The following is a 12,625-nucleotide window of genomic DNA, read 5'->3' as shown; positions in this document are numbered from 1 at the left end:
AATTTTTATCCTTTTCTTAACATAAGAAGTTAAATGAAACATAACTTTAACAAATTTTAAAATAATTTTTAATGAAAAAAGCTAAAAAAAATAACATTTTTATAAAGAAAGTATTTAACCTATTTTTTTAGAAGCATAAATTTATCGAATGGATTCCTATATAAAAAAAAAAAAAAAACTATTTTCAGTTTTATTAATTCAAAAATAGTTTTTATTTTTAGGGATTCTTAAAATCATATTTATTATCTCCTTTTAACAACCATCCCCGAAGAAAAGTGTTGAACGCGAGTAGACGAGAGAGCGAAAGCACACTCAAGGAAAAACAGTTAAAACACTGCTAGTGTTAGTTCATCTACTCATGCTCTTCCTCGTCGCCGATACACTTCTCCGTCGACCCAACCAAACCGGTTCGGTTTAACCAAGCGGTTCTCTTCATCTCCGCGAGCCACTTCGCTCGTTCACGAGTCCTCCAGAAGAACCAAAATTCAGTTCGAGAAACCACTGCGCCGTGAACCTCACTAATCACTATCACTATGCCTTTCATTTCCAAAATTCAGCGTCAATCCGATTACAACCTCTTCGATTCCAACACTCCTCTTGTGATAGACAATGGCGCCTCGTATTTTCGCATAGGGTATTCCACTATTCTCCTCTCGCCAACCCTAATTTTCACTGTTCCTTTCTCTGCGAATTGGTTTTTTTCGGTTAATGCTCGTTTTGGTTTTCGTGAATTATTATCAGGTGGGCGGGAGAGTCTGAACCTCGTGTTGTTTTTCGCAACCTTGTGCAAAGGCCGCGCCATAAAGTAACTGGTACTGCTTTCTCACCTTTTTTAACTTTGCAAGATTTTGTTTAGGTTTTTGTCAATAATTATGCATAATTGACTGAATCTTTATGCTTGTCTGTTACGTAAAGATACGAGTATTTAACATTAGATCCTATCATAGATTGCCCTTGGTTAATGAGTGCTTCTAATTTCTAATTACTTGAAAGAGTGATAAAGTTTTTTTATTGAAAAAAGAAAATATTTATACCGTATTTTTTATATGATAAATGATTTCTTTCTTAATAAAAAAACTTACTAGTATTTTTTACCACTGGTTGCTCCAGTTTAAACAAAGATCTTAAGTTCGAACATTGAGTGTATAATTGCTTTAAATAGTCGGAGAGTGTTTTGCTGCACGTAATGGTTCTACTTGGCTCGAGCATAATTGTGTCATGTGGAGGATACATGTGATCCTATAACAAAAAAAAAAACTTACTATTAGCATCTTAAAATCAGCTTTAAAAGGACTGATATAACATTTTCCTAAATAAATTTTGTTTTCAATATAATGAATATTTTATTTTATTTTTCATACATTTGTTTCTTAGGGCATTGGCTAACATTTAGCTTTAATATGTATTTATGTAAAATCTTGTTGCTTTGTACGTTTGCATTGTTTGTTGTGGATACTCTTTCATTTGATAAATAACTAGGTCCTATTACTCCTATATGTTTTTGTTGTTTCTGCTTTAATAGCTGTATTATTAAGACAATTTCTGTCCCGACATTGGTCCTTTTTGCTTGCCTACAATTGTGTGCCGTACTGAAATATTTGTTCTTTTACATTGTACAACATAGGAGAAACTGTCACTATTGTGGGTGACCATGATCCAGCATTACTGAAATACTTTGACTGCACTCGCTCAGGGCCACGCTCTGCATTTGACAGCAATGTTGTGTACCAGTTTGAAACAATGGAATATGTAAATTTCCTCTTGTCACAAGTTTAACTTGTATGCTTCATTATTTTAGAAGAACTTGTTGAGAATAACATTACTGACATTTTTTATCACACAGATTCTTGATTTTGGATTTGACCGGATGGGTGCAAATGGAACAGAGGTATGGCCATAGGTGGAAAAGTGATTCATTTTTCTCTTTCCCCCTAGCTGTTAGTTTATTGTCTTTTCTTCTATGGTTTATTTAGTGTTGTCAATACTACTAGATTTGGTTGATAGTTGTAGAACATAATGGCCTTGAGTTGATATCTAGTAGTTCTTTGGTTTAATAAATATATGTTCTTCCTTTTTTGGCATTTGAATAATTTTGACTCACTCTTTCTAATTTAATGTTTGTTGCCAGAGCAGATTGATCATCCTGTCCTGATCACAGAATGTGTATGCAACCCGGTTCAATCTCGTAGCAAAATGGCAGAACTTCTTTTTGAGACTTATGGAGTTCCATCAATTGGTACTAATACTTTGCAACCTACACAAAAAACTTCATATTTTACTAGTGACCTTCAATAGAAAACTGATTTCAATGCAAAATTCTCAAGTACACTGTTTTTCCCATTAGGGGTACATGTCTGGATTTTGTGCTAGATGTTGTATATGTATTTTTTCTTCTAAAAGTTAGTTGTGCTTCTCTGTTCTGGCAGCTTTTGGTGTTGATGTGGCATTCAGCTATAAATATAATCAACAGCAAGGAGTTTGTGCTAAAGATTGTCTTGCTTTGTGTCCTGGATTCAACACAACCCATGTGATTCCGGTATATTTTTATGTTATTTACTGAATTAAAGTATTATATATGTCAATGAAATGAGTTTGTCATTTCTGTTGTAGATTATTGTAATATCATCCACCTGCATATGGTTAAATTTGTAAATAGGATCTCGTTTTTTATTATCACCATTGTAATTATAGTAGGGGGTTTTTTTGGTGAATTGTAATTATAGTAGTTAATATTATTAATCTGCTTGAAGTTACTCTCGAGCCTGACAGATTGTTGTCTTTATGGGCAAAGGTTGATAATGTGATGAAGACAATTATTTTATTTTGACATTATATGCCTTTATTAAGTGACAGTTGCATGTGTTGTATCAATGTTGTTTTGAAAGGATATTTTTGTATCAATGTACCTCATTTGCTCTTTGCTATAGTAGCTGATTACCCAGTACTATATCAGCAATAATAGTGTTAATATGTATAATTATTTTTCAAGATGGCTTGGTAATTAATAACAATTATTCATTCATATGTACTGCATAATACATATAAAGGAAATTCTCCTTATGGTCCTTTTAGAAGTTTGAAGTAGATAAAGTAAAAAATTGTAAACGTAACCTTGTTAAATAGAGTGCGGCTGTTGAAACCAAAACTTGTTGCTACTTTTATAGAGGATATGCCCTTATAGGGAAAAAAATAAGTATTAACATTTAAAATAACCATAAAAATAAATGTAGAAATTTAATTTCTTTTAAATATTGAAATAAATGAAAAGAAATCCACCGTACATGTGATTGTGCATATTGGGGAGGCCAGTATGTAATAATGGCAAGTTGTGATTAGTTCTGACAACAGGAATATTCAAATATATATTGTCTTTAGCAATCTTGTCTTCTAGATAATATTAGAGTTCCAAAAATAGGATCAAAATAAAATCAACCAAGTGTGTTGGAGTGTTGAAATTATTTGTTTGGGTATTTCCAGTTTGTAGATGGGGAGCCTGTTTACGAAGGATGCTGTCGTACTAATGTTGGTGGATTCCATGTGACTGATCATTTGAAGCAACTCCTTTCACTTAAATACCCTTATCATTTGTAAGTATCAAATCATCTGGGTTCTGCTACTACCCAACTGAATGTTAAGTTCGAAGAATATTTTAGATTTTATTGAATGCTCAATGCAGGGCTAGATTTACATGGGAAAAGGTTGAAGACCTGAAGATGGAACATTGTTACATTGCACCAGATTATGTTTCCGAAGTTCGGTTGTTTCAGGTATATGTGTAAATTGTTTTTCTTTTTCCACCAAGTTCCTTTATTGTTTCTAAAACTCTGCGATCTAATAGAAAGGAGCCAAGGAAGCTGAAGAAAAAACCAGATGTTGGCAGCTCCCTTGGGTTCCACCCCCAATTGAGGAGCCTCCTTCCGAGGAAGAGATTGCAAGAAAGGCAGCAATAAAAGAGAAACAAGGTCAAAGGCTTCGAGAAATGGCTGAGGCAAAGAGGTCTTCTAAGATAAATGAACTGGAAAATGAATTGCATGGTTTAGAGTTTCTTTTTCATCAGCTTGAACAAGTGGAAGAGAGCAAGGTTCTATCTTTCCTGGCCGAAACTGGCTATGGCTCTAGGCAGGAGATAGAATCTGCACGTAATAAAGTTATGCAATCTTTACGGAAAGCAAAAGGTGAACCAAAGAATGAACAAGATGAAACTGAAAAGGTTGATCCTGCCGCTAATGAGAAGTATTCTCTTATTAACATTCCTGATGACATGCTGACCCAAGAACAGGTTTGTTTTTGTATCAGACAGATGATCTCATCCATTATTAATAAATTGAGCTGTGTGTACCACATTTTCAGCTTATTTTGGGAAAGTAAGCATTTTTTTTTGTTTTGTTTTGTTTTGTTATTGATAGAAGCTTTTCTTAAAAAACACTTGGGAAATAAGCTTTCCCAAACATGTGATAAGTGTACTTGTACAATTTTTTTCTGGAGCCACATTTGCTTACAATCTTAATATGATTAAATTTCCAAATATTTCTTTGCATGATGTTCTTTGTGCTCTATAAGGTTAAACAATATTAATTGTATTTTCTATATTGATATTTGACAGCTCAATGAAAAGAAGAAACAGTTGTCACTCAAATCTATGGCTGAAGGGAGGCAGCGATTAAAACAGAAGCGCCATGAAGAGGAATTGGAACGAGAGAGAAAACAACAGCTAGAGGAGGAGAAACGCCTGTATGTTTGATGCTTTAGTTTCTTTATTTATACATTGTTTGAGGCTTGCTTATGTAAGTAAAATAGTTTTCCCTCATATTAAACTAAGTAAAGTGGGAGAAAGCAAGAAAAAAGAGCATGTATTCTATCTAATAAGGATTAATATTAATATTATTATTATTATATAAACTTTTTTTTTTGTCTCCTTACTGTAGGGAGAACCCAGAGCTTTACTTGGAACAACTGCATGCTAGATACAAAGACCTTTCAGAGAGACTTGACCAACAAAAGCGACTTAAGACAAACGGAGGCCATTCTAATGGAAATAATCTGTCCGGTGGTGTTGGCCGTGGTGAAAGACTAAATGCTGCTCAGAGAGAACGAATGCGTCTCCTGACAACTGCAGCTTTTGATCGTGGTAAGGGTGAGGATACATTTGGTGCCAGAGATGAAGATTGGCAACTATACAAATTGATGAGCAAAGATTATAATGATGATGATGAGGGACCTGATGAGGAAGAGGCAGAGCTGGCCTGCATCTCTTCCAGGCTCCAGGTTGGTTCACCTTAAAGGATAAAATCCCTTAAAACTAATTTATGATTGTACTTGTACAAGATCATCTTGTATATGGGTCTTGATTTACAATTCACAAAAAAAATCTCTGCATTGTTGATTTGGTAGGACTTGGATCCAACATTTATACCCAAGTTAGAAGCTGGTATCTCCCAACCTGCTGAGTTGCCACATGTTCGACCTCTGACCAAAGAAGATTTTCAGATTTTTCTTGGGGTCGAAAGATTCAGATGTCCTGAACTATTGTTTAATCCAAACTGGATTGCGGTTGATCAGGTAGGATTAGATGAGATGGTTGGGGTTTCAATAAGGAGGTTACCATACAAGGATGAAAGCTTGGAACAGAGACTGACTAGTTCCATACTTGTTACTGGTGGAAGTTCTCTTTTCCCCGGTATAGTTGAACGCCTGGAAGCTGGAATTCGGATGATTAGACCTTGTGGCACACCTATAAAAATAGTTAGAGCACTGGATCCAGTAATGGATGCATGGAGAGGGGCTGCTTCATTTGCCTCGGACCCACAGTTCCATATGCAAACTTTCAGTAGACTGGATTATTATGAAAAAGGTGAAGACTGGCTTCGAAATTATCAACTGCAATATACATTGTAATTGATCACACAGTATAGTACTGTATATTATTTTCTATAATTTTCTACCACAGTTTAGAAAGTATACTCCTGTTTTATAATCCGTTTGTCTTGCTTTTGCTGAAACTAGAACGAGGAACATCAACAAAAGCATGGTACTATACTGCTACTGCTAATGTTTTCAATCTTGTTAATAGCATGTACTTCGTTGATATAAACTGATTCAATTATCCGTTTGGTTTTCGTTATCCACTCAGGGGCTGGTCAGTGCCGTTTTGTGCGTTGTACATTGTGGACTTACGCTCCATATTATCGACTCTCAATTCAACAAAACTTCACCACCCTTTTATTTATTATTGTTTAAAGGAGATATTATTATATGATAAAGTTGTGTTTGCGACAAAAGATGTTGATTGAAGAAGGCAGGCAGATCGACTTAACTTTTTTATTTATGTTCAATGAAATGCCCGACTTCGAAACTAACTGTAGAATTATTTTTAAATCATAAAATAAGAATTTGTCACAATAAAAGAAGTGTTCGGATATTCACAAATTTGCAGTTACCCAGATTTGTAATTCAGAATTGTCGAATGAAGATTGGACGACTCAGTTCAAGCTACCTAGATTTCTCATCCCAAGTAGTATTGGTTTTATTTTAAGGTTGAGGCAGTTAAATCAGACTCATTGCAGTTTAACAGCGACATATTTGGTTACATTTTAGAAGCAAAAAAGGCTTCTGGAAGCCAGAATAAGAAGTACGGAGACAGATTGAATTATTAGGAGGAGTAATCTGGTTAGTGTGGCTTGTTTATATATTACATCTGGTTCAGTGATGAACTTTCTTTTAAAAACTGTTTTGCACATAAGGGAGAAGTGATTTGGAATTTCGGATGTTTTGCAGTTGAGTTTGAGTGATCATCTCTTTTGAGACCGGTAACTAAAAACGAGTTTGATTTGTCACACTGATTCTGATCTTGTCAAATTGTGGTAAACTAAGGGCGTTCAAGCACAGCACTGATTCCCCGATTTAGGTCACGTTTTTCTTCTTCTGAAATCCAATCCAATTTTCCTGGCACGGGGCACATACGGAACATTGGAAATTTGCAATCACAAATTAATCATAACCTCTCAAGTCTCACCACCCTCCTCATACATATAACCAGTAGTCTAACAAGTAACAAGCATAAAAAATACTAGCTAGAAAATAATGAATTTCACAATGACAATAATTAGCATCATGACACCAAGATGTGCAATGCAAGCAAATTGATGCCTAACATTTCCCCGGACAAATAGTGCAAAAGAATCTATATCTCAATTCTTAGCATCTGGCTTTAAACCTTGAACATATCAAATAATTCTCTCTTGACGAAGGCCTTGTAGCTTTAGGTCTGAGCCACGATGTCTTCCACCAAACAACAACACATTAGAAACACAACCAAAAGCAATTGAATTGAACAACACATCAATCATATATGATGCAGACAAGTAAGCTAGCAAGGAAGAACCTTTTGCATCCTCACTCTCGAGAACCTTAATAGCAAGGTGCCCTCCAACTTTCAACACTCCGAAGAAGAAGCATCGTGCGAATTCTGCTTCCAAGGCACATATCCGAGAGAATCATGCAGAACCCGTTCTCCTTGGGGGAAAGACCTTTTAGCCGGCGGAGATGGTCTGAACCCTAGAATCGCACCTTGACCTTCTTTGGAGCCGCCGTTACGTAATGGACCCAAGCTCTGCCAGCCGCCGGGGGCGCAACCGAGGTCGAGAACGGAGGAGCCGGAGCTCATAATCTAGTGCTGGTTCTGTATCTGAAGGAGCTTGAAGGCCGACCCAGCTACATACCCTAGCCCCTAGGGTTCTAAAATAATTTCATTTTAGGTGAAGGTAAAATCACCAAGGACAAGGACCGCAAAGTTCTCCAGCTATTTCACACACTTGAGTGTAAAACCTTAAATTTAAATTGTGAAAAAAAAAATACCACTTTGTTTCTATTTATAAAACCTAAATTTGAAATAATATTTATTTATTTTTTATAATACTTATTTGTGTTAATTATTTTTAGATAAAAATATCTTTATCAAAAAAAGAAAGAAAATTAATATATTAATAAATAATCAGAAAAAAATATTAATGATAAAGATAATTTTAAAAAAAATTATAAATTTAAGATAAATTTATTATTATTAATTAAATTAATTATTTTTTTAATCTTGATAAATTAGATAATTTCATCTTATATTCATATATAAGATGGGAAGGATGGAATGAGTAATTTATATACACCATAGCGGTAAAATATTTGGGAGAAAATAACTAGCTTAATACCTCAAATGCAATTCACCGTCATTTATTCTCTAGAACTAATAAATTAAATAAAATTCTAAAACTATAATTTGTCACTTATTTAAATCTAAAGTTATGTGTAATGTGTGACTTATTAAGTAATAATAATAACATGTGTATATTAACCAAAATGATAGTGTGCGACTAAACTCCAAAGACTAGACGAAATGAAATACATGATATGAAATTGGTTAGTTCATTTAATCACACTAATGTCAGAAATTGGGATCCTCATAAATTAATAGCGGTTTAGTAAATTATAACAACTAGAAATATAGTCATTTATAATTTTTGTAGCCCTTAATCAAATCAAAATCAATATACAATAACAATTTTACTTCCTGGCACCTAAAAAGAGCTTAATCATGTGGGGCTTCTTGAACACCATCTCCAAATCAAATCTAGATCTCACGGCCCAAGTCCTAAAGGTCCTTAAAAACATTGAAATAATAAAAGCAAAGTTGTTAGTTGGTCTTCTGAAAATTCCTTGGCCCATTATGCTAGGAAGTTGGTCTTCATCAAACTTTGCTTACATAAATCAGTGTGGCGGAGGGCTAGCTTGGGTGGGACCCATGAATGATTAAAACGAAGCTTGAGTTCAAAAAGAGCACAAAGAAAAAAGTTGGTGGTTGTGGGAATGCAAATGCATGGGAGAAGTACAAAAGTTGAAGATATGATTCGCATTCTACTTGCTTATACGGGAAACTTGGGATTTTTATGGGGATTGCGTAAAGCTCAATAGAGCTTGCTGAATTTGAGCATGGTGATTTCATTTAAAGAAGAGACATGACATTGTAAATGGGCCAAACGGTCCACCATTGTCCCACAAAGGTTAGACACGTTTTCAATTAGAGCATGCACTGACAAATGGGATGCATTAAATTAAATCATAGTACTAATTAAATACTACCATAACAAATATTCTCAAGTGTATATAGGGTAGTCATTAAATTTATGATTCCTAATTGTTCCTTTTGTCGTCATAGGACATTAACTAATTCCTAATTTTATTTCCACCGTAGCAACTCTCTCTCCACTACTCCTTCTCAACTGTGGCCATGATCTTGTTTACAATGATACCTTTCCAGATGCATCATGTAATAATTAAATGTTTATAGAGGCATCATGACAAACCATTAGAATAATACACTTATTTCTCTAATTATCCATTTCATTGTCAAGATTTTGAATAGTTGATTGTGTTATGCAAATATATATGGAAGTGTTACACCCCCATTAAGTTTCAGATTAATGGTCATTACAAGTAAACGAATCAAATACTTATTTTATAATCAATTCAAATCATATGCTATAACAGTTAATTAATTAATCATCAGATATTTTTTATTTCTTTAATACAAAGCAATATGATTGATAAATAATCATGTTTCTTAAATGTTTGATTTGAAATTTAATCTTTAAATTTGTGTATGAAAAAATATATATTGAAAAAGATTAATCTTTTAAATAGATTTTCATACCAAAAAGATTAGTCTTTTGACTTTTAATCATGAATGCAATAAACAAAGAAAAATATTTATATTTATATTTCTCTCATTTTATCTTTTTTTTTGTATTTACACATCTTAAAAACACTTTCCTAATTGCTGTTCCAGTTTATTAGTTGGACAAAAAGAATTTCTATCCTGTAAATACCACTTAGTCCATCCTACACAATACTCACTAATCAACATTTCATCAGAACAGAACCCTTATTTTCTTGAAAATTTTCGTCCTCAAATCAACCTCGAGCGTATTGATTCTGATTTTATATTAAAGAGTTGACGACAACCATAGTTTCCATATAGATTTATATATAATTATTCTTTATGTCCATACACGTAAGTGGTATTAATTAGTTGATTTAGCAGCAGAGACTACACATTTCACCGTATGATATATAATAACTATTTATCTGGAGTTGAAAGCAAATTTGTTACTAATAATTGACTTAATTGGATCAGATCGAAGTTAACTTCTTTGGTTGTCATTAAAATATTATTTGGTGACTCAGAAACCAAACTTCAATCCAAAGCTTTATTGCCTAGTACACTGAATGTCTCATGGAGTGAAGAAGTTACTTGTAATCAATTCAGAGATCAATAAAATTTCAGAAATTAATGCAATTGGCAATATCTAAATTTTAAGGAATAGATTTGGCCTCTCTCATAAATTGGGCAGAGAATGTCCTTTAATCATTGGTTACTTTGGCATCTTTAAATTGTCAGTCCTAACTGAATTACCTACCACCATATGATTGAGACTTTTCACTAAAGGAAAAATAATATTCATAGTGATGTTTTTCGGTTTATGTATTACTAAACCATTTATTATTCTAAATTCAAATTTAATTAGACCAATCTAATGCGTTGTGTGTGAGCTTGGGAATGATAAAAACATTTTAGGTCCTAAAGCTATCGATGCTTGTTGCAGATTAGTATAGAAATATTTAATAATAGAGCTTGAAATTTATCAATAGTGCCTGTCCTTAAATCACTTTTCAGAAAAATAAAAATTAGAAAAAGGCCAAAAGGGTAAGGTCAGAACGTGGACTTGATGCCCAAACTCGAGTCCTATTAATATATGCTTTGTTATAGCTCTGGTGCAGTTGTTATTTGTTGAAAGCCAAATTTATTGTTACTGGTTTTTCTGGTGCAAGAGTCATAATTGAACAAAATCTTTTAATATAATAAAAAGTTGTGAAAATTGCAATAGGCATATATATTATCGAAACACCTTTAATAGTATTAGGTGAAATAATAAACACGTTCACAAGTGCACAATGTTAGCATCCCTACCTGAGAAGAAAGTGAATGTGACTTAGATGTGTTGTTACTTTGGTAGGTAGTAGTAGGAAAAACGTTAGCACGCATTTCACTTGTTTCTTCCCTTTTCTTCGTTTTCCAGGTCCATCACTTGTGCATGCATGGCAAGAAACAAGGCTCTAATTAATACAAAAACAATAGTCTAATGACCAATGCAAGAGCACAAACTAATTTATGTTATTGAAATAAATTAATTTAGAATTTCAGACGCTGAAGTCAAATATGAATATTGGATAAAAACTGTTATGGATCACATTGTGCATTAGCATTTAGAGAGTCAACTAGTAATGGTGGGTGCACGTACGAAGTTGTTGAACTACGGTTTAATTATACACACTACGTGGCAAATCTGGCTGATTTGGTAGATATTACGATCGAATAATTAAACCAAGTCACGCCTAAGAAGGTGAAACAGGAGTGAGTGAGTAGTCACAAAGACTAAACAAATTTGAAGAATATTCTGATGCAAATTATAGCTTTATTTTATTATTTATCAAAATAATTAGTTAAATACTCGTGAAAGCAATTAATATTTTTTAATTAGTTTAGGGTGAGTCTCGAACATTAACTTTTCATGTATCTTTCTAAATTTAATTAATGTTATTATTATTTTGGACAGTGTAACAGGACATTGTATACAACAATGAAAATTGAAAAAAGTTGATTTGTTATACATAATGGTTTGACTTAGTTTAATATCGGGGCTTTATGTTTGACTTAGTTTAATAACAGGACATTGTATACAACAAGCTCTATGTTTTAATTCAATCCCACAAAACGAGTTTCTTGTAAACTAAGTAAGAATTGTCTAAATCTTATAAAAATAAAAACTAGTATATAGGTCATATCTCTAGTTGTAAACAAATTTAAATGACTCAATAAGGGATTTAAAATAAAGAGAGAAAACTATGCACCGACATTGTAAAAACTAAGTAAGATTTTGTTATTGATAATATTTTTTAGGATAGTTTTTAATTTCATAGAAAATAAACCCTTTTTCTTTTTTGTTGCAAACTGAATTGTCCTTCGATAAAAGATGGTAAGTTCTCCGTCCCGTTTAGTAGTACGCGCGTGAGTGCGCTTTTTTACACAAATGGGTAATTTAAAAAAAAATATAGGAATGAATAAATTTTTAAAATATTATGAATATGAATAAGTTATATTTTAAAACACAGCGGTATATAAAATAGCATTTTAAAACATGATTTTAGAAAGTCAAAATTTAAAAATAAAAGATATTAAAATCATTTTAAAACATGACTTCAAATATTATTTTTTAAAGAAAAAGACTGAAATTGTAATTAAGATTTTAATCTTTTTAAGAAAAACATATTTTAAAAGATTGAAATTTTAAAAGCCTTCAATATTTAAAAAAAAAAAACAAGTCATCACAATTTTATAATTTTTATTTAAAAAAATATTTAAAATCGTGTTTTAAATTAAGATTTCAGTATTTTATTTTTAAAAAAATCTGATTATTTAAAGTTATGTTTTAAAATAAGATTATTTTATATAAAATCATATTTTAAAACACTATTTATCGATATCCGTAATATTTAAAAAAATCTATTATTTCTTGTA

The 12,625-nt window shown here is 32.6% G+C and overlaps 2 protein-coding genes across 3 annotated transcripts; one reads left to right on the top strand and one right to left on the bottom strand.

Moving 5' to 3' along the window:
• The first annotated feature begins 271 nt into the window (after positions 1 to 271).
• LOC114398468 (actin-related protein 5-like) lies at positions 272 to 6,140 on the top strand. Of its 2 annotated transcripts, XM_028360672.1 has the most exons (12): positions 272 to 634; positions 742 to 812; positions 1,625 to 1,749; positions 1,844 to 1,888; positions 2,134 to 2,236; positions 2,427 to 2,536; positions 3,478 to 3,587; positions 3,677 to 3,767; positions 3,839 to 4,279; positions 4,604 to 4,731; positions 4,926 to 5,265; positions 5,392 to 6,140. In XM_028360672.1, the coding sequence occupies exons 1-12, from the start codon at positions 534 to 536 to the stop codon at positions 5,893 to 5,895; spliced, it is 2,169 nt and encodes a 722-aa protein (XP_028216473.1). In that variant the 5' UTR covers positions 272 to 533; the 3' UTR covers positions 5,896 to 6,140. The 2 variants fall into 2 exon arrangements, with proteins under 2 accessions (XP_028216473.1, XP_028216481.1); XM_028360680.1 differs by lacking the exons at positions 272 to 634; positions 742 to 812 and having other exon boundaries at positions 1,657 to 1,749; positions 2,129 to 2,236.
• An 823-nt stretch (positions 6,141 to 6,963) lies between these two features.
• LOC114398458 lies at positions 6,964 to 7,804 on the bottom strand. Its single transcript, XM_028360661.1, has one exon. The coding sequence runs from the start codon at positions 7,661 to 7,663 to the stop codon at positions 7,433 to 7,435; it is 231 nt and encodes a 76-aa protein (XP_028216462.1). The 5' UTR covers positions 7,664 to 7,804; the 3' UTR covers positions 6,964 to 7,432.
• Between the last annotated feature and the right edge of the window lie 4,821 nt (positions 7,805 to 12,625).

This window comes from Glycine soja, chromosome 2, assembly GCF_004193775.1.
Source record: "Glycine soja cultivar W05 chromosome 2, ASM419377v2, whole genome shotgun sequence".
Taxonomy (NCBI): Eukaryota; Viridiplantae; Streptophyta; class Magnoliopsida; order Fabales; family Fabaceae; genus Glycine; species Glycine soja.
This window is presented reverse-complemented; position numbering and strand designations above follow the sequence as displayed.